General features: G+C 53.2%; 2 protein-coding genes across 3 annotated transcripts in view; one reads left to right on the top strand and one right to left on the bottom strand.

The window, feature by feature from the left end:
• The window catches only part of TRPC4AP (transient receptor potential cation channel subfamily C member 4 associated protein), a 38138-nt gene extending 27626 nt beyond the window's left edge, over window positions 1–10512 (top strand). Inside the window, exons 12-19 of the mRNA XM_075439040.1 lie at window positions 1062–1163; window positions 3002–3085; window positions 3425–3515; window positions 3882–4022; window positions 5607–5715; window positions 5935–6047; window positions 6285–6491; window positions 8414–10512. Coding sequence (XP_075295155.1) covers window positions 1062–1163; window positions 3002–3085; window positions 3425–3515; window positions 3882–4022; window positions 5607–5715; window positions 5935–6047; window positions 6285–6491; window positions 8414–8551 — 985 coding nt within the window. The 3' untranslated portion in view covers window positions 8552–10512. The remainder of the gene's footprint in view (window positions 1–1061; window positions 1164–3001; window positions 3086–3424; window positions 3516–3881; window positions 4023–5606; window positions 5716–5934; window positions 6048–6284; window positions 6492–8413) is intronic.
• A 928-nt stretch (window positions 10513–11440) lies between these two features.
• The window catches only part of MYH7B (myosin heavy chain 7B), a 29649-nt gene continuing 21033 nt past the window's right edge, over window positions 11441–20056 (bottom strand). For both annotated transcript variants that reach the window (XM_075438785.1, XM_075438786.1), the window contains 17 exons: window positions 19652–19797; window positions 18962–19052; window positions 17756–18145; window positions 16621–16747; window positions 16036–16154; window positions 15599–15795; window positions 15055–15404; window positions 14384–14508; window positions 13977–14092; window positions 13659–13851; window positions 13363–13566; window positions 13130–13255; window positions 12804–12974; window positions 12434–12538; window positions 11959–12054; window positions 11697–11834; window positions 11441–11560 (listed from right to left, as the gene is read on the bottom strand). In XM_075438785.1, coding sequence (XP_075294900.1) covers window positions 11552–11560; window positions 11697–11834; window positions 11959–12054; window positions 12434–12538; window positions 12804–12974; window positions 13130–13255; window positions 13363–13566; window positions 13659–13851; window positions 13977–14092; window positions 14384–14508; window positions 15055–15404; window positions 15599–15795; window positions 16036–16154; window positions 16621–16747; window positions 17756–18145; window positions 18962–19052; window positions 19652–19797 — 2703 coding nt within the window. In that variant the 3' untranslated portion in view covers window positions 11441–11551. The remainder of the gene's footprint in view (window positions 11561–11696; window positions 11835–11958; window positions 12055–12433; window positions 12539–12803; window positions 12975–13129; window positions 13256–13362; window positions 13567–13658; window positions 13852–13976; window positions 14093–14383; window positions 14509–15054; window positions 15405–15598; window positions 15796–16035; window positions 16155–16620; window positions 16748–17755; window positions 18146–18961; window positions 19053–19651; window positions 19798–20056) is intronic.

Here is a 20056-nt window from a genome sequence, read left to right on the forward strand (position 1 = left end):
TGTTTATTGCATGGAGAGAGAGGCTGCATTTTCGTTACAGAAGCCTGTTGTTGATCCAGATCAAAAGAAGCTTCACATGACAGCCTCAGTGGGCACTAGTCTGGAAGACAGTGTTTGAAGCAGGACGCCATCCCCATCGCCTCGCTGGTCTAATAACTTATCCTCTGTGTAGTTGTTACAGTTTGATGAATAGGTTGTCTTTGCACACCCTGACACTTAACCACAGCATGCTATGCTCCCTGAGGTTTCCTGCAAATAAATCCTTATTGTCTGAATCTGAACACTTTGAAGTAGGAGGGCTCAAAGGGAGCACACTGACATTGGGCAGGGAGTCTGTCAAAGCGAGCCTCTGGACTACATTTCTACTTTGTCAGACTTGTTCTGCATTTAATTTATTTTACAGATAAATTGGTTTTAGTTACGAAAAGTTCAGCATTTGAATAAAGCATTTAATGCAAATTCTGTGGTTTTCTATCTGTTCGTATTTAGTTTTATACATTTCATGAATTTTTAAATTATTTCCAGACTAAATAATTTGCTCAGAGTAACAAAATACCAGGATGATTGACTACTTTTTTGGAGTTTCTGCTTTCTAATTGAGGCTTATGACTGATAAGGAGCATAGTCACTATATGGCAGAGAAAGACTGTAGGAAGCTATGAAAAAAATTGCTTTTTAAGTCTGCTGAAATTCGGCAAAATGTTACTGAGATTTTCAAAACCTAGAGCCATCTGGAAGCAAATATTCGCAAAACAAACCATAAGATCTTGAACAGGTCAACAAAGAACCAGCATCTCAAAGCTGGTCGGTGTTGAAACATGCATTTGGCAAATTTTGGAGGAGGTTTATAAAACGGCAGCTCGTTGGCCTAGCGTGTGAGTGTGCTGTGGTGGAGGGGAGTAGAGTGTGAACGGCTGTGACGAGCTGGAGAGGCGAAAGCTGATTGCCTCGTCCTGCAGCCCTCGCAGGCATGTGGCTTTACTCTTCATGGAATTGCATGTTTGCCTGCCTCCTGAATTCATCATATTTTTCTCCCATGCTCCCCAACTGTCTTGCTTTAGGAACAAGTATCTCCTTTTAAACAGCCAAGAACTTAATGAGCTGAGTGCAATCTCCCACAAAGCCAACATCCCTGAAGTTGATGCAGTTGTCAACACAGACAGGTGAGTAGGGGTAGAGGGCTTAGGTCAGCAGCTTCTCGTGTTTTGCAAGCAGTTATACTGGAGGTTCAGTGTCACCCATTTCATCTGAGGTCCTGCTGTCTACCTCACTTGCTTTAATTTCAGTGACGTGTTTCAGCAGGAAGCATCTAGGTTTTTGTGATGCTCATGGCCATTACCAAATCTAAAGTGTGCTTGTGCTCAGAGTAAGGAACTTCAAAAACAAAAGCAACCTGAAATGGGGGTTTTGAGTTCATGGCCCAGACTTGATTAGGATGTGCTAGGTCTGCCTGTTTGCCTGGCTGTTCTCACTGCAGGCGTTGCAGACAGACCTAGGAAGTAAACTGAGATCCCTCTAATGCATGAATTGCTGCAACTAATAAATCTTAGCTTTGAGATTCGGAAGCAGTCTTGCACACATAGTGTCCATTTGCAGTCTTTATAAACAGATCTAAGTGTGTCTGCTCAGAGCCTTTATTTTAAGAGCAGCTAATAACTAGAATAAGCTAAATTAGATTAACATGTTAAACCACTTACAGAATCTCTAGTGTTATATTTGAGTATCTGTTAGATTGACTTTCTTGATTTAATAAGCTCTTTAATAGACGATTCTGGTGTACAAACCTCACAAGGTGAAACACTGTTTGCAGAATTTAGTTGTCAGAGTACTCCCAGAGTATCAGCAAGGACTTGGTCTGCACAGAGCAGATTTACCTCACTTCAAAAGGGAATTCGCTAAGAGGATTTCTTAGATAATTATTATCATAATACTGTGCCTAACTGGGAATGAATGGAGTCTGCATTACTCAGATCCTTTCTTTGTAAGGACGGGTACTTTTCTGGCTTTGTTTGAAAAGGTGTAAGTGTTTAAGGGGAAAAAAAATTGACCCTGTTAGGAGCACACTGAGAGGAAGTGGATCAAGGGTATAAACAGCTTTTTCCAACCTACAAAGTTTCCTGTCTCTCTCGAGTGGTAGTAAGAACAGACCATCATGCTGTAAGAAAACTGCTTCCCACAAGAGCTGTGTCAGCTGGCTGTTGACTGCCCAGGGAAGGTGCTGGTGCAGTAAGTAGCCATCAACCTGGGTGCATCTGCTGGATGTGCACGTTGGGCTGCTCTCTGAGGAGGAGTGCCGCTTGAGGCATCTTACTCTACCTCTGCAGGATGGTTTGTATGGCCAGGCAGGCAGCCTTGCTCAGTTGCTGGCCTAAAACTGGTTTCTTTTCCACCCTTAGCATTTTGTTTCCATGTTGCTTTTCTTGATACGTGAGGAGATGAAGGCATTGCTTCTGCACGCACTTACTGTGGGTAGATACTCCACTGAAGACGGTATTTGATACAAGTAGTATTGCAGTTCTACAGCCGCCATACTTTTACCAGTGTGTACAGAAGAAGGTTACCCCATGTAGGATCTAGGTTTCCCTACTCTGCCTCCTAAATGGAACTTAAAGTTTCCTTCACATTTATTGAGCAAAAAAGGCCTTTTTTCTTTCATTCCTAAGCTGAGGTGTGGTATATATTTTTTTCTAATCTCTTCATTCCTACAAGATGTGAATTGGTCTTTCTGAAATCATTAATGTTTTGAGAGAAAATGAAAAGTTTTTCTTTAGGATTTATTTGAAAGTCAGGTTGCAAGTATTGCAGACGTTTACCAAAGGCAATGAGGAGAACTCTTCCACTGGTAGAACTAGTAATGAAAGTTATTAATATTTATACTGTATATTTAATATTGGGCTTTTGATTATTAAAAGCTCTGGAGAGGAGAGTGGATTCAGTGTTCTACAAGGTACAGTGCTTGTTGGCCCTTCCACTCATGCTGTAATTTCTGCACGTGCTCTAGGAGTCTTGTCTGTGATGGGAAGAGAGGCTTGTTGACCAGACTGCTTCAGGTCATGAAGAAGGAACCAGCTGAGTCCTCCTTCAGGTGGGTTCGCTTTGCACTGTAACATCGTATTTTGAGTTGACTAGGAAGTCAGTTTGTTTTCATACAGTTTACAGCACTTGAAAATGCTTGAAAATCGAAAGTTGTGAAAAGATCTGGCTTTGTTGTACTTGGCTGCAGTGGCAGTGCCGGTGAGGGAGAATGCCAAAGCTTGCCTTGGACCTCGTACCCAGTACAGTCAGTGATCTTCGGCAGGATCAACGTGTCTGAATCCAGCTTCAGATTGGAATGACACTGATCGGGAAATTTGATTTAAATTACAGCTGTGATAAAATGCTTCCCTTACTCCAAAATTGAAACCTCATTTCTTTTATTTCTCAGGTTCTGGCAAGCAAGGGCAGTTGAAAGTTTTCTGCGAGGCACCACCTCCTATGCAGATCAGATGTTCCTGCTAAAGAGAGGACTCCTGGAGGTAATGAAGTATATGTCAAGCTTCCTCTGTAACAGATCTCCATAGCAATTAAGAAGGATTTATGTGTAATGAGTTCAAAAGGGGGTAAAAATGTAGTGTTAAATATTCAGTGGGAAGAGGGCAATTTTTGAAAAGTATTTGTGATTTCTGCGTGTGTCAGGCAGGTGTGAGGTGGCTGGTTCTATAGCCTGCATCACTGGGAAGTTAACTGAACAGAAGAGTCATCTGAATCGTTGTCTTTAGTTCTGTTATCTAAGAACTAAAGCTGCAGATAAACGTTTTAAACCGTGATTAAATCAGAGTCTATGTTGTACTGCTGGCTTGGGCGAGAAACTGTCTCAATAACATGTTTTCCTCCCATGCCAGCATATTCTCTACTGCATTGTTGATAGCGAGTGCAAATCACGGGATGTGCTTCAGAGTTACTTTGACCTTCTGGGAGAACTGATGAAATTCAACATTGATGCATTCAAGAGGTTCAACAAGTACATCAACACAGATGAGAAGGTAAATATTTGTAAAAGCTGTCCCCAGTGGGTCAGATTATGTGCTTCTATGACCAGAGGTAGCACTAAGAAACTCAGATTCATTTGCTGATTTTGATGTGATTGTTGAGCTTGGTGCACAGTAGACATGGAGTGAGCTGCCAAAGTCTCTTCACGAACATGTCTGTTGTTGCGTGCACTTGTGTTTTCAGAAGCTCTCCTAGCTGTTCTGAGTCAGCAAGCGCTGAGCTGTTCAGAGAATATTGCCCTGTTACATGATCGGGCAGGTCTGAGCTCAGGGCTCAAAGATGGTAGAGCATTTCCTGTGGAATCACTGGGGTTTGGGTTAAGCTGATAGTTGTGGACATTGCGACAGGCTCCAAAAAGTCTTTTTCTGGAGCTTGGGGGATGTTCTTCATGGAGGTGACTTAAAAATATTAATATTTGATACTGCAAAAGACATACCTTATCTTTGAGATTGTTTGAGCTTACAGACATTTTAAGAAGTTGTGTCTGATGTAATGACCTATAAAACTTAGTTGTATATGTAGATTGATAATGGGCAGCTCTGTGCAAAGTGGTTTCATGCTCTTGTGCCCTTTGTGCATATGACATCAGCTGTTGGGTACCCTTTGAATGACTTCACTCTTGCTTATGTTACTGCAGTTTTTCTCTGGTTGCTGTTAGGTCTGGCAGGCCTTGGAGAATAGAAGCAAATATATACTTAAAAGAAAGATGTATTTAATATCAGGTTGTTTGCTCATAAATGAACTCACATATTCTAGACAATCTGTCTTTATACTTTGTGTGTGCTTCTTATTCATGGATCTGTAACTTTTTAAATTGTCACTCTACGAATCCCTCGCTGTGTTACTCCCTAGTATTGTCTGCTGTATGAAATAAGTGTAGGAGAACGTGGAGCTGGAGGAACTGCAGAGGCCAGCAGCCATACTGTCTCGTCTCCCCCTCTCCAAACAAATAATGAATGAAATCTTGGTCTCGTTGAAGTGACACAGCTTCAGAAGAGATGTTAGTGGTGCCAGGACTTTGGCATTTTTCTGTTCCATAGTGTTTTTAAGGTACTTGCTATAGGGATCCTTTGGTCAGCCCTCAGTACCAGTATTGGCTTGGACTGGATGAGGCAGGCCTGGGAATGTGTATCTCCTCTTATTCTTGTTAGAGATAACAAAAAGGTGATGATCCTGAGTATTTGCTGTTCAGAACCTAACTTCTGTTTCTGAAGTGAGGGGAAATCGTCCACGCCTGTGAAGCCTTGTGTTGAAGTGTGTGTTTTCGGTGTGTGTGCTCAGACTTCAAGGCAGTTTCTCCAATAACCTTCAAGGACTGTACTCTCTCAGTGTCGAAAATAGGAGAACGCTGACTGTTGCCCTGCGTACCAAACGCTGCTCCTAGCTCTTCCTCCTTGGGTTTGCTGGCCTGTTCCCTTCGTACCAACAGAGTAATTGGCTTAGTACAGCCCTCGGCCACGCGTGCTCTGAAAAGGGCATGAAATGCTGCTGTGTCAGAGCTGATCTATGAATCTTCATGTGGGATTAATTTTTTTGTTGTTTTTCTTTAATGCAACACTAATAATATTTCTCTTTAGTTCCAGGTATTTTTAAATCAGATCAACAGTTCATTGGTTGACTCAAACATGCTTGTTCGCTGCATTACGCTGTCCTTGGACCGGTTTGAGAATCAGTCTGATGCTAAAGGTAAAGAACAGGAAATGGGTTGGGTGGGAGTGTGTGGGCATGTTTGGTAGTGGTGATGGTTACTTTAAGTCTGGGCTTTGAAAATTTTGGGTTCAGACAGAGAAATGCCGCCTTGCAAGTTTGTTGCTACAGTCAGAACCAATTCTTGCTGTCATATTGTTTGGACCAATGTGCCTGAACTTCAAGCACCTGATGATTGTCTTTTTCCTCTTGCTGCAGTTGCAGAAGTCCTGTCAGAGTGCCGCCTGTTATCATATATGTCCCAGATGTCCATGAGAATGTCCTTTCTTTTCCGTCTCATTAATATTATTCATGTACAGACACTTACACAGGTAAAGAGCTGACAGTAACTTTGCAGTTATCTTGCTGATACTGTGTGGTGGTGAACTGGGCTGGGAGCAGGGAGGAACCTGGCCTCTTGTGAGGAGACCGTTGTCCCTTCTCTCTTGATCTGTCTAGGAGCACCTCCTCTGCTTGCTTACCAAGAGCACGTTTTGTGATGATGTGCGTACAGCCAATGTCTCTTATTTTTTTTGTGGTCTGACTTACTGTATCATTTTTATTTTCAGGAAAATGTCAGTTGTTTGAACACAAGTTTAGTTATCCTAATGCTGGCCCGAAGGAAAGAAAAGCTACCTTTTTATCTGCGCACTTTGCAACAGATGGAATATACAGAAAAATACCCAGGCTTCATCCTGAACAATTTCCATAGTCTCCTGCGATTCTGGCAACAGCATTACCTCAACAAGGATAAAGACAGCACCTGCTTAGAAAATGTATGTGAACCTGTTACCATAGCAAGAATCAATCATAGCAATATCTGTCTGCTAATCACATAGCAAAAATGGGAAGTGAGCAGTTATGAAGGGAAAGAAGGGAGCAAGTTCTGCCCCCAGCGTAACTTTCTGTAGTGCTTTTCACACTGTCTTACCCAGTCAGGTCCCTGCTGCAAGCAGGCTGCTGCAGGGCAGGTGCTGGGTTTGCCTGCGAACAAGACCTTAGGTCTTGGCTCTGGCACACACAGGTGAGACTTGCTGATGCTGAGCGGGTTTGAGCGGCAGGGCTGGCAAGAAGGCCTGCCTTGCACTGGGGTGTGGAGGCAAGACAGAATCCAGCTCCCAGACCAGTCAGCACGTTAACCGGACTGTCCCCTCTCCTCGCGGGGTGGCAGGCAGTGCAGGGAACGTACCTGGTGTAGCTGCTAGATGAGAAGGCAGCTGCCTTGTGGAGAGCACTCCAGAGCTGGCCTGTCTTGTACCCTGAGAAGAGGAAGAAATGACCTGTGATGGGGAGTTGACTCCCTTGTATGTGCCCTAGGAGGCTAAGGTGAGGTTGCTCTGGGTTCTTCCTTGACTTTCCAGTGCCTGGGTGGCAGCTTTAACAGATTTGTACTGTGTTCATGCAAAAGCCCATCTCTGGTGTGCATGTGACACTGCAGCACACAGCCTGTGGCGTGAGCATGGTGCAGGCAGTCTCCTACGGAGAAGGTACCTGAAGAACGGCAGTGGTAGAGCTTGGAAGCAGTTAAAATAAGGAGCTTCAGTTCCCCAGGGAGGTGGAGTGCAGTGGAGGGAGTCTGTGTGGGAAGGAGAAGCTGCAGCGAGTGGTGCAGACTTGTAACGCTTGTCTCCCGGCATTATTTGGGCCAGTGCTGGGCTGAGCCGGTCGGACCTGGGGAGCGGCAGGGTGGCTTGGGGCCCGCAGCACTCAGGCACGGTGTGGCGGTGGCCTTGTCATGGTTTGGTGCATCCACGGCGCACCGAGGTGCTGGGCTGCGCAGGGGGGTTGCTGCCGAGACCAAAGCGCTGCTGCTGCTGCTGCTGCTGCGTTTCAGGGTTGTGCTGTGCTGTGTGTGCCTTGGGCCGCTGGTGGGGTTGGAGGTAGGTCGTTGTCCAGGCTTTGGGTAGTACACGGTGTTGTGTGGGACTGCTGAGAGGCCTGTTGGCCTTCAGAGAAGGATGCAGGAGGGATCATAGAATCATGAAATCATTAAGTTTGGAAAAGACCTCTGAGATCATCAAGTCCAACCGTCACCCCATCACCACCATGCCTGATAAACCATGTCCCCATGTGCCACATCCACACGTTTTTTGAACCCCTCCAGGGATGGGGACTCCAGCACTGCCCTGGGCAGCCTGGTCCAACGCTTGACCACTCTTTCAGTCAAGAAATTTTTCCTAATATCCAATCTGTGGGTGTGAGCAGGGAGGGCGTATTGTCTTTGTGTCTTCCCTGGGAGTGGGAGCTACTGCCAGCATTGGCTGGATCTGCAGCACCACAGTGTCCCAGTTTGTGTTTGGACTGGACAGGGAGGGAGAGGTTTGGCCTTGTGTGTGTGTGCACTGCCCACGGGCAGCCCTGCCTCCCGGCCCACGTGGGCTTGCTGGGGTGGTGGTCGCCCTGTGCGGCTCTTTATGGGGCTGTAGTTGCCACAGGAGCTGGGTGTCCCTGCCTGGAGCTGGGTGGTGTGGGTGGGTTTAGGAGGTGTGGTTGGTTCAGCGTCCACATCTTCTGCTCTGTGTCCCAGGGAGGACGGGCTGAGCGGTGAATCGGAGGTGGGAAACTGCGTGGGTGGGGAGGTCGGGCTGAATAGGAAGGGATTTTCCGTTCCCTCCACTGAGTGTCCCTGGGATGTGTCTTCTGCTCCGTGTTGGTGCCTCTGGACTGTGCTAACCAGCCTCTCCGTCTCTTCCCACAGAGCTCATGTATTAGTTTTACCTACTGGAAAGAGACTGTATCCATACTGCTCAGTCCAGACCGGACATCCCCCTGTGCCATAGTTAGCTACATCGACGAGGCGTATATGGACATTGACAGAGACTTTTCTGAGGAGTAATTCTCACTCTGGCTTCTGACGGACAGCGCTTGGAGGGTACCTCGCAGCCCGTGGATTTTCAGGGATATGCTGTGTCGTGTGTGTGTGTGCGTGTGCGGCTTGGAACCGTGGAGCGTTACTGCATTGTCACAGCCCCAGCCCCTCCCGGTCCCCATCTCTGAGCTCTGACGGATGAGACTTTGAAAGCTCTTTGGGCAACACATTCAGGGATGTATCTTCCAGTTGTTCTGGGATAAAAATAATCACCTGCAAAAACCAGCCTCTTCATTATTATTTTTTTTTCCTCTCTCCCGGTCCAGCGTGGCTGGTCGGAGGTTTTTTCGCTGACAGGTGAGGATACTCTGTATGTGCCAATTCAGTTGTGGCTGTCTTTCACGGCTGCCAGAATTAACAAGTCAAAAAGCACAGAAATTGCCCTCCAAATGTGAGGTCCAAGGAGCCAGTCTGACCAGGACCCCGACACACCAGCCGCGTGCAGAGCCACCAGGAGATGCCCTTCAGGTGTAACTCTTCTGCTGGGCTTTGGAGTCAGGGGCTTGGAGCTGGTGAGAGTGTGAGTGTGTGCGCGCGCGTGTCTGCTTTTAATTCCTGAGAGCCCTAGCTCCAGTCACCTCTTCACCACCTACTTTGGGATCGTTTGGTACTAAATCTGTCTTGTCTGTGCATTAAGAGAGAAGCTCGGCTCCTGCTGTCTTTCCTGCAGGTCCTTCCCACCTGAAGGTGTTTTACAGTGCTGCAGGGAACAGAGACATTTCAGCAGTGGTGGAATTGCAACAGGGGTTGGCTTTTTCACGGAGCACTAGCATTAAAATGTACTAATTTTTTAAACTTACGGCTTGTCCCTTCTTGGGTAACTAATCTGGTTTTAAAATCCTTTTCAGGACCATTGCTCTCAATGCTAACCTGCTATGCCTGGAAGTCTTACGTCAGTCTCTGCTTTCAGTCCTTAATACCAACACACACATTAATCTTGAAGTGCAATATTTACTGGAGATGTCAGTTTTTCCTGGATCTTTCTTTAATCAGAATGTGTTAAATGCTGGGAATGGACACTCCTGGTTGAAAGGAACTTTGTAGGAGATGTTGGGAAATGGAGAGTCGGGTTTCAGCAGTCCCGAGGGCCAAACCTGCGCATGCTCTGCCTGCTCACCAATGTTAATTGCGTTGCTCCAAGACAGGCAGATTCCTAGGAATGAAATACAGTCTGAAGTCCTGAGCCACTGCATTTAGGTCAAAATATGTCTTGCAGCTCCAGCTAAAAGAAACCAGTTTTCTTTGAAACATGCCTCTGAATTTTTTTTAAATTTTCTTAACTTATTGATGAGATGACTTCAGCTCTGTCCAGGCTCTGGAGAGGGACCGGTCCCGTGGATGTCCCAGAGCTGTAGCATTTTGTCTCTGATCTTTGCCGGCAGAATGAAACCCGCTCTGAGGATCCCTGTGCTGGGGCCTGGAGGAGCAGACGAGGCTTCCAGCCCCGGGTGCAGGACTTGCTCGCTGAAAGTCCCCCTTCTGTCGCTTGTCTCCCCCTTGGGTGCCCTGCCGTGGACGGGCAGTCAGTGCTCTGCGTGCAGGGGGGTCAGAGCTGCTGCTGAGCTGGTGCGTAAGCCTGGAGCCTCGCGGGAGCTCCTGGGGGTCCCTGCGTCCCTCCTTGGGGCGCCGAGTCCCGCAGACAGACCCTGCCCCGCTCCCCTGAGCCTCCCCTGGTCCTACCCAGCGCGTCGGGGAGCTCCTCGCTGCGGCAGCTGCCACTCTGTTCTTCAGCAGGTCACCCCCACCAGCCCCCCCTCCCCCTGAGCGGATTTCTTTCTCATTTGTACTTTTTTGTTCTTGGGTATTTGTGGATTTGGTGTATCTTTGCTTCTTCTTAACTGTAATAGATGTACACTTAAAATAAATGCTTCAAATTAAAAGGCTTTTTAAGTTAAGGGATGCCTTTTCCATAGTCTAGTTAATTGGTGCATCCACTGATTGCTGCTGTGACCCTGCAGAGTCCCATTTACATCTCTCTGTACCGTACAGCTGGGGGCCGAGCTCCCCCTGTCCTCGGCCCCGGGCTGGGGGTCCCCCCGGGGTCCTCACCTGCCCAAGGGGGCTGGGCTCTGCTTTCACCTCCGGGCAGGCTGCGGAGAAGGGTCCAGGACAGAACCCCAGCAGCTCCTCGGGGCAGGGGACGGCTGGGCCCGCAGCGGGCAGGGCCACAGGTGCCTGCTGACTGGGGCCATGGTCCTGGGCACTCGTCGGCCCGGGCCGGGTGCTTCCACAGTCTCCTTTGCAGAGGGACCAGACATGATCCTTGTTCTGTCTTGGGGAGAGCCCCGGAGGCAGCGTCCGGCGTGGTGCTGGGGAGAGCTTGCTGCCTCGGCGGGGCTGGCAGCAGGCGGGGACGGGGGGACCCCCATCACTAACAAATACTCCTGCACGATCCCCAGGGATTGCTGAGGTTCCTGCTGCCCAGGTTAATGCCAATTTACTAACTGCAAATGAACGTATTAAATGGAAACTATTAAAGAAATCTATTTTAAAGAAATGAGTGGAGATGTCTTTCTTTGCAGTCCCTCTTGTCGAAGCCGTGCCCACCCTCCCCCTGCCCTGCAGGACTGGAGCTGGGATTTGTTACGCTCTGCCCAAGAGCAGCAGTTTTGGTGAGGTCTGTTCTGCCCTCCACCCGCACCCCCCTAACCCTGCCTCACCCCTCGGCTCTGCGCCCCGGAGCTGGGGGGGGGGGGCTGAAGGGTTACGGGGCGAGGGCTGAGGAAAGGGCTCTTTCCCCAAAACCCACCTAAAGCCCGGAGCAAGCCAGAGTGACAGAGCAGGGAAGGGTGGGCCTGATGTCCCCGAGACTCCAGCAGCGGAGCCCAAGGCCCTCTGACAGACACACGGAGCGAGTCCTGGCGGATCTACGTTTATTGGCGCGGCGCAAAGCTGGCAGTGACTGTTGCAGCCATTTGCCTACAGCAGGCGGCTGGGGACCGGGCAGGGCAGGCACCCGGGCTGCTGCTACTCGTGCTGGCGAAAAAAAACCACAGGGGCTTTGGTGAGAGCCTGGCCCTGGAGATGGGGAGCACCCTGGCACCCCGCGGGCGCTGGCAGCGCCGTGGCTCCTCCGGCTGCGGGCACGGCGGGGGCCCCTGCCCGGGCTTACCTTGGAGGTGATGGCCTCCCTGGTGCGAGCGCGCAGCTTGTTGACCTGCGTCTCGGCGATGTCGGCGCGCTCCTCGGCGTCGTCCAGCTCGTGCTGCACCTTGCGGTACTTCACCAGGTTGGAGTTGGCCTGCTGCTCCTGGGGGGGGGTGAGGGGCAGGGGGTGCGTGGGGCTGCCCACCTCGCGCCCCTTGCCCTGGCAGCCAGCCCGGCCGCCCCGGGGAGGACAGCACCGTCCTCTGCCCCAGGAGAAGAGCACTCACCGCCTCCTCAAACTGGCGCTTGTAGCTCTTGACCTTGCTCTGCAGCTTGTCGATCAGGTCCTGCATCCGCGTCAGGTTCTTCCGGTCTTCCTCAGCCTGCAAGCGCCGCAGCTCCGTTAGCAGGACCCCAGCAGACCCCCCCATCAGGGTCCGGCTGCCCCACACCCTTATCCAAGAGTCCCAATAGTGTGCGCTGCTCACACACAGAGAGCACCAACCTGCCCCACCAACCTGCCCCACCAACCCATCCCCCGGGGCACAGGCTCTGGCCCTTTGTCCCCCCCCTTGTGTCCCAGCCCCCAGCCCAGGAGGCGCTGGGGAATGGGCAGAAGGACACAGAGCAGGGGATGGGTGCTGGGACAGGGAGAAGCCCAGCCCGCACTTGCCCATCCCCAGAGCTCGGAACAGCCCCAGAGGCACAGCGAGAGCTGGGCCCAGTCCTGTTGGGCCAGAGCTGTGCCTGGTGCTGCCGTACCTGGTAGCTCAGCTCCTTGATCCTCCGCTCGTACTTGCGAATGCCCTTCTGGGCTTCGGCCATCTTCTTCTGCTCCATATCCAGCTCTCCCTCCAGCTCCCGCACCTGCGGGTGGACCGAGGCCAGCTCAGCGCTCTGCTCCCCAGCCCCCGCTGAGGCCAAGCCACTTTCCCCAGCTTAGAGCAGCCACAGCAGAGGCTGAGCCACCCCGAGCGAAGGCACGGAGCCAGCGCCAGGCTCGGGGACTGCCCCTCACTGCCCACGTCCCCTGCAGCACAGCCTGGGCCCCCCAGATGGTGCCACAGGGACTGGGGCAGCGCCAGGAGCCTGCTCCTGGGGGGCACAGCCAGGGGAGACCCTACCACCTCACCCTGGCCTCCAGCTTCTGGATCTGCTTCTTGCCCCCCTTGAGCGCAATCTGCTCCGCTTCGTCCAGGCGCATCTGCAGGTCCTTGATGGTCTGCTCCATGTTCTTCTTCATCCGCTCCAGGTGCGCGCTCGTGTCCTGCTCCTTCTTCAGCTCCTCTGCCATCATGGCAGCCTGCAAGGCCAAGAGCAGAGAGGCATCACCGCAAGGCCAGGCAGCCCTGCCAGATGCCGGAGCTCGGTGAAGAAGCTCTGGCACCCTCCCCTCTCCTCCCACCCACAGCCCCACAGGGTGCTGGGCACACAGCACCATCTCCACCCTGCTCTTACGTCCGTGATAGCCTTCTTCGCCTTCTCCTCCGCGTTGCGGCACTCCTGCACCGCGTCCTCCACCTCACTGCTCAGCTGTGAGATGTCAGTCTCCAGCTTCTTCTTCTGGTTGATCAGGCCCGTGTTCTGCGGACAAAGCAGGGCAGTGCCACCGGGACCGGCCGTTCACCGCTGCGGCCAGGCCCGCGGCTCTCCCGTGCCAGCAGCGACGCAGGGCTGCGGGGGTCCCTCACCTGGGAGTGGAGCAGGTTGACCCTCTCGGTGGCCTCCAGCAGCTCCTGCTCCGCCAGCTTCCTGCTCCTCTCCGCCTGCTCCAGCGCTGCCCGCAGCTCCTCCACCTCTGCCAGCAGCAGGTTGTTGCGGCGCTCCAGGGCGGCCGCCTGCTCCTTCAGGTCGTCGTTGTGGCGTTGCGTGTCATCCAACTCGATTTGCAGGTCCTGCCAGGCAGCGCGGGGTCAGCGGGGACAGCAGGGAGCCGGGGCTGGCGGCGGGGACAGCACCCAGCCTGTCCCACCCACGGCCGCCCAACCTTGATCTGCGCCTGGAGCTGGCGGCCCAGTTTCTGGAACTCGGCAGCCTGGCGGTTGGCGTGGCTCAGCTGGATCTCCATCTCGTTCAGGTCTCCCTCCATCTTCTTCCTCAGCCGGACGGCCTCGTTCTTCGCCCGGGCCTCTGCATCCAGCGTGGCCTGCATGGAGTCCATGGCGCGCTGGTGGTTGCGCCTGCGGGAGGGAGGACACATCAGGACCCTCTGCCCGGGGACCCCAGCCCGGGGCAGCCGCACCAGGGCCATGGTGGCAGCTCTGCCCCACCACGACGGCCCAGCCTGTCCCCTCTCCCCACACACCTCAGGTTCTCAAACTCCTCGTCCTTCTCTGCCAGCTTCCTGTCCACGTCAGCCTTGATCTGGTTCAGCTCCAGCTGGATGCGCAGCGTCTTGCTCTCCTCGTGCTCCAGGGCGCCCTAGAGACAGCGGCAGTGGGAAGGTGGCCCCGGGGGGCATCTCCCCAGCCCCCCACCCCAGCCTGCCTTGCCCCCAAGCCCAGAGCTGAGGGGAGCGGGGCAGGTGGGGCCGCCCCAGTGCCTTGCTTTGGTTGCACGGCCCCCATGGGCTCCAGCCCAGCTCGGGACTGTCACCCTGCCCGCACGGTGCGGGCTCCTGCTCCAGCAGCACCCAGCCAGAGCTGCAGCACGGGCCAGCGGCTCTCGAGGGCAGCGGGCACATGCAAGCATCAGTGGGAAACAAGGACCCACCTCAGCCTCCTCCAGAGCTGCCTGGATATCGCTCTTCTCGCTCTCCAGGGCTTTCTTCAGCTTCTCCAGCTCATGGATGGTTTTGCCGCTCAGACTGATCTGGTCAGTCAGATCAGCAATTTCCTCTGGCAGGGATGGAAGGGCATTTGGTCAGGAATGAGTCTGTGGGGCCAGCTCTGCGCAGGTACCTCCCCAACCCCCTGCCCAGGCTCAGCTGATGTTCCCCCAGACCCTTGGAGACCCTTGGTTGTGCTTGGGGACATTTCTGGGCCCTGCTGCGCTCCCCTGCAGTCTGGGTGAAGGAGAGGGCATGGGAACAGCATGAAGAACGCACGGAGAGCTGCTCACCTACGAGCAGCACCCCCAAGCCAGCGTCATGCTACAGCCATGGCACTCGGAGCAGCAAAACATGCACCATTCACAAACGAGAGCCAAGTGACGCTGCCCGTCTGCCCCAAGTGCCCCATCGAGAGGGCAGGACACAGGCTGGGCTGCTGCATCCTCCAAGGAGGAAATGGGCCAGGCTTGGCTGAGCAGCAAGGTCTGCTCCCCACCTGCAAGGGACCCCACCAGTCCCACCACATGGCTGTGGGCAGTGGAGCCAGAGGCTGACTGTGAGAGCAGGACCCCTGGCCAGAGAGTCCAAGGGGAGAACTTCAGCCCCGTCCTACCCTGAAGGTTCTTGTTCTCCCTCTTGAGGGTCTCCAGGTTGTCCAGGGACTCCTCGTAGGCATTCTTGAGCTTGAAGAGCTCTGTGCTGAGGCTGCGTGACTCCTTCTGCGATGCCTCCAGCTCTGCCTGGGTCTCCTCATACTTCTGCTTCCACTCTGCCAGGATCCTGTCAAAGTTGCGCTGCTTCTTGTCCAGGGCAGCGCAAGCCGAGTTGGCGCGCTCCAGGTCCACAGAGAGGTCTTCTATCTCCGTCTGCAGCCGGTGCTTGGTCTTCTCCAGCGAGGAGCACTTGGCGTGGGCAGCCTCCACTGCCTCCTCTGCCTCCTGCAGCCGGATGGCCAGCTTCTTCCTGCCGATGGCAGCAAAGGCTCAGCGCTCCCAGCCCACCCCACCCCACTGCTCTGAGCCGGGGAGGCCACAGCCTGCCCACACAGCCTCCAGTCCGGGCATGTGGGTGCAGTCTCACCCTGGGGTCTGGGAAGGGCCCATCCTTGAATGGAAACCTGTCACCTGCAAGGAGCAGGCTCCTGCCATGAGACTCACTTGGCTTCCTCCAGCTCCTCCGTCCTCTGGATAGCATCCGTCTCATACTTCGTTCTCCATTGGGCCACTTCTGCATTGGCCTTGGACAAGTTCCTCTGGAGCTCACTCTTGGCCTCCACCTCCTCCTCGTACTGCTCCCGCAGCAGGTCGCAGTCGTGCCGAGAGGCTTGCAGGGCATGGGCCAGGGCGTTCTTGCTCTGAGGAAGGGAGAGCGCATGAGAGGAGCAGCTGGACCCAGGCTCCAGGACACCGGCCACGGCACCGGGACTGGGGGCACTGGGAGGTTTTCACAGGTTAGCAGCTGCCCTTGGGGCTCCTGTGTGCAGGGTACATCCCACCTCCCCAGCCCAAGACTCTGGGCCGCTGTCACAGTGGGACACACATCCCATTCCCCGAGATTTGGGTCACTCAGATCAGCCATGCCCTAGAAGCCTCACCTTGGTCTCTTCTTCCAGCTGCCTCTTGAGCTCCTCGATGTTCTGTGTGAATGAGGTCTTGCCACGGCTGAGCTGGTTGATGAAGGACTCCTTCTCCTCCAGCAGCCGACTAAGCTCCCCTGGGTTCAAACAGAGCCAAAACAGCTCCTTTGGAGCCAAAGGACTGCAACGTGCATTAGCTCGCACTCCCCCAGAGCCTGTGGCCTTCAGCTGCACGGAGACCTCCAGCAGTCCCAGTTATATCCCCACCCAGGCAAGCTGGGGCCCGTGGGCAGAGGTGCAAGCAGCTAGAGGCAAAGCATGCCAGCTGGGAAACCCCTCCTTCCGACGCCTGAGATCACAGCACGTCCCCCAGCACAACTAGCATCACCACAGAGCTCCTCTTCCTTGCCAAGCTGTATGGCACCTCTGCAACGCCTGAGTGGAGGCACAAGGCAGACATCCCACTCCCCTCCACTCCAGATGGAGCTCCTGCTATTTTTTTGTGCCCATGGGAGAGGCAGGACAGTCTGCTCAGCTGAACCACGGCTCCCCACTCTGAAGCCCCGGTGCAAGACCAGCCCCAGGGCAGCTGCCCCCACCTACCGTTCTCGGTCTGCAGCCTGCCCCGCTGCGTGCTCACGTCGGTCAGTTGTCGCTGCAGCTCGTCCACTTTGGACTTGGCCTCGCTCAGCTGGTCCTCATAGGTGCGGCACAGCTTCTCAGCACTGGCCTGCACACACCAAGCAAAGCCCACGTGAGATCCAGCTCTTCCCCAAGAGCACCGTTACCCCAGGAGGGGCTCAGCGACTGCGTCACCCTGGGACCTCGCTGCCCAGCTCAGCTGATCCCATGTGCACACAAGGCAGAGAGCAGGAGCCTGCCAGAGCTCTCGTGTCTCTGCTAAGCTAACAGAAGCTCTCTGCAGTCAGTCTCCCAGGAAATGTCTTCCCAGATCCTCCAAACTTGACTAGGACAAGTAAAGCATCCTGCAAGCGCTGCCATAGCTACATAGGACGAGGGAGGTTCTCCTTCCCCTCTACACTGCCCTGGTGAGGCCCCATCTGGAGTACTCTGTCCAGTTCTGGGCTCCCCAGTTCAAGAAAGATGAAGAGCTACTGGAGAGAGTCCAGCAGAGGGCTACAAGGATGATGAGGGGACTGGAACTTCTCTCCTACGAGGAAAGGCTGAGGGAGCTGGGCTTGTTCAGCCTGAAGAAGAGAAGGCTGTGAGGGGACCTAATAAATGCTTATAAATATCTGAAGGGTGGGTGTCAGGAGGATGGGGCCAAGCTCTTTCCAGTGGTGCCCAGTGACAGGACAAGGGGCAATGGGCACAAACTGAGGCACAGGAAGTTCCAGCTGAACAGGAGGAAGAACTTCTTCCCTCTGAGGGTGACGGAGCCCTGGAACAGGCTGCCCAGGGAGGCTGTGGAGTCTCCTTCTCTGGAGATATTCAAGACCTGCCTGGACAAGGTCCTGTGCAGCCTGCTGTAGGTGACCCTGCTTCGGCAGGAGGGTTGGACTAGATGACCCACAGAGGTCCCTTCCAACCCCTACCATTCTGTGATTCTGTGATTCTGTGATAGGGACAAGCTGCAGCTAGTGAAAGAGGGACTTGGACATGGTGAAGAGCTACCTAGAACAACATCCCATGGACATGGCTGCACTGAACACACTGCAACCAGTCGCACTGACGTTCACAGAAGAGATGAACCTGCCCCGAACAGACCAGTGCCCACCTTGTTCTTGGTGAGGTATTCAATGTTGGATGATAGGTCATCCACCTCCATCTTCATCTCGCTCTTCTCCTTCTCCAGCTTCTGCTTGACACGCTGCAGGTTGTCGATCTGCTCGCTCAGCTCTGCCACACTGTCTGCATGCTTCTTCCGCAGGGCGGCCGCTGTGGACTCATGCTGCAGGGTTGCCTCCTCCAGGTCCCGCCGCAGCTTCAGGAACTCTGCTTCCCGCTTCTTGTTCATCTCCAGCTGCGTGGCCGTCGCCCCGCCAGCCTCCTCCAGCCGCTCACTCAGTTCCTCCAGCTCCCGCGACACTTCTGCCCGCTGCTTCTCCACCTTGGCTCTGGCAGCACGCTCAGCCTCCAGCTCCTCCTCCAGCTCCTCAATGCGGGCCTGGCAGAGACAGAATAAAAATCATAGAGTCATGGAATCACTAAGGTTGGAAAAGACCTCCAAGATCATCAAGTCCAACTGTCAACCCACCACCACCATGCCTGATAAACCATGTCCTGAAGTGCCATATCTACACAGTTCTTGAACATCTCCAGGGATGGTGACTCTACCACTTCCCTGGGCAGCCTGGTCCAATGCTTCAAGAAGTTTTTCCTAATATCCAATCTAAACCTCCCCTGACACAACTCGAGGCCATTAACCTGAAGTTAAAGCAGTACTCTGCTGAAGCTCCAGCATCTTTGCTCCCCGCAATGGAGCAAAGCGTCTCCTCTGATGCTGGGGAGTGACAAGCCACCAGCCTGGAGCAAATGCTTGGGCTATTTTTGGATTCTCCAAGGCAGACATGCCTGGTGCTCCTTGGTAGCCCATTTTGCAGAGCTCCTGCTCTCTTCTGTACCCTGCCACCAGCATCCAGGCTGATACCAGCCTCCCTTCAGCAGGAACCTCCATGCAAACAGCCTCAACCCGGGGGCCCATCTCTGCTAGGAAGAAGCCCAACATAATAAATTTGAATCTTCAGAGTTTGGGCGCTGGATTTAAGGTTTTACCTCAATAGTTCATTCTTTAATTTTCAGTCCACCACACTTTAGCAGAGGGCTTTGCTTCTGCTATCAGTGCCAGCTTTTTTCATCACTCTTCTGCCAAGGACATGCCCCTGTGCTCAGAGAGGGACTAGCCCATGCAGATTCCCCAGCACGTTACACCTGACAGAAATTTAGGACTCCTGGACAGTGAGAACAGTTCTTCCCACCATACCTGGAGCTCCTTGATCTTCTTCTGCAGCTGGGCCTCAGTCACTTGCCCATCTTCAATCCTTGAATTCAGCTGACTCATTTCAAAGTCTTTCCTGTACAGAAAGCAGCCAGAGCCTTTGGTCAGACAAACGCTGCCCTGCCAAGTCCCTCTGGCTTCAGGTCACTCTGGCTTCTGAAGCCAGAAGAAGATTGTTCCCTGCACCCAGGACCAGAGGACAAACAAACCAACCCACACAGAAAAGGGACTGCAGGGGTAAGAAGCAGCACATGGACTGCTCTGAGTGAAGCTTAAAGTGGACTCTGGCTCTGAGGTTTTCCCTGTGAGGTCCCTAGGTGCTGGTCTCTGGTTCCCCAATGAGAATGGGACATGAGTGATGAAGTCTGTACTTGTCTGTACATCCCACCTCTGTGTGAGGATTCTGCCAGGGAAGTCTCTCCTCTCCAACCTCATGTACAGAAGAAGCTCTGTAGTGCCCTGATCTATTTGTGTGCGCAGCTGACAAGCTCCTCAGCACCTCTGCGTAGTGCCCAGGAAAGCCAAGCCCGCATTTTGCCTGGACTGATCACACCAGCAGTGCTCAAATCCACATCCCAAGAGCCCCTGCAGAGGCCAGATGTCCACTTGATTTAGAGGTGGGCACTGTTCTAGCGGAGTAAGCATGCTACGTCCAGCCACGTATCACACACTCACTTTTTGAGTTTTTCCTCCAGCTGCTGTTTGTCATTCTCCAGATCCATTACAGACTCTTGTGTCAACTTCAGGTCTCCTTCAAGCTTCCTCTTTGCTCTTTCCAGGTCCATGCGGACTTTCTTTTCTTGTTCAAGAGAGCTTTCCAGCTGGAAAATGAAGGGAGACAGGCTAGGGAGGGAAACGACTCTCTCTAGCCCCAACCTTCCTAATGTCCATTGCTGTGGGCACGTCACCCAGCCCTGAGATCCAGCGTTGTTTCCTAGCTGGTCTCCAGACCCATTCCCTCAGCCCAGAACTGCTCTCCATGGGGTACTCTGGACCACCTCTTGGCTCAGGGGCAGTTTGTCAGTGGGGTTATTCATCAACTGGACATATTAAATTGGGATCTGATAACGATCCCACTCT

Source organism: Opisthocomus hoazin, chromosome 18, assembly GCF_030867145.1.
Source record: "Opisthocomus hoazin isolate bOpiHoa1 chromosome 18, bOpiHoa1.hap1, whole genome shotgun sequence".
Lineage (NCBI taxonomy): Eukaryota > Metazoa > Chordata > Aves > Opisthocomiformes > Opisthocomidae > Opisthocomus > Opisthocomus hoazin.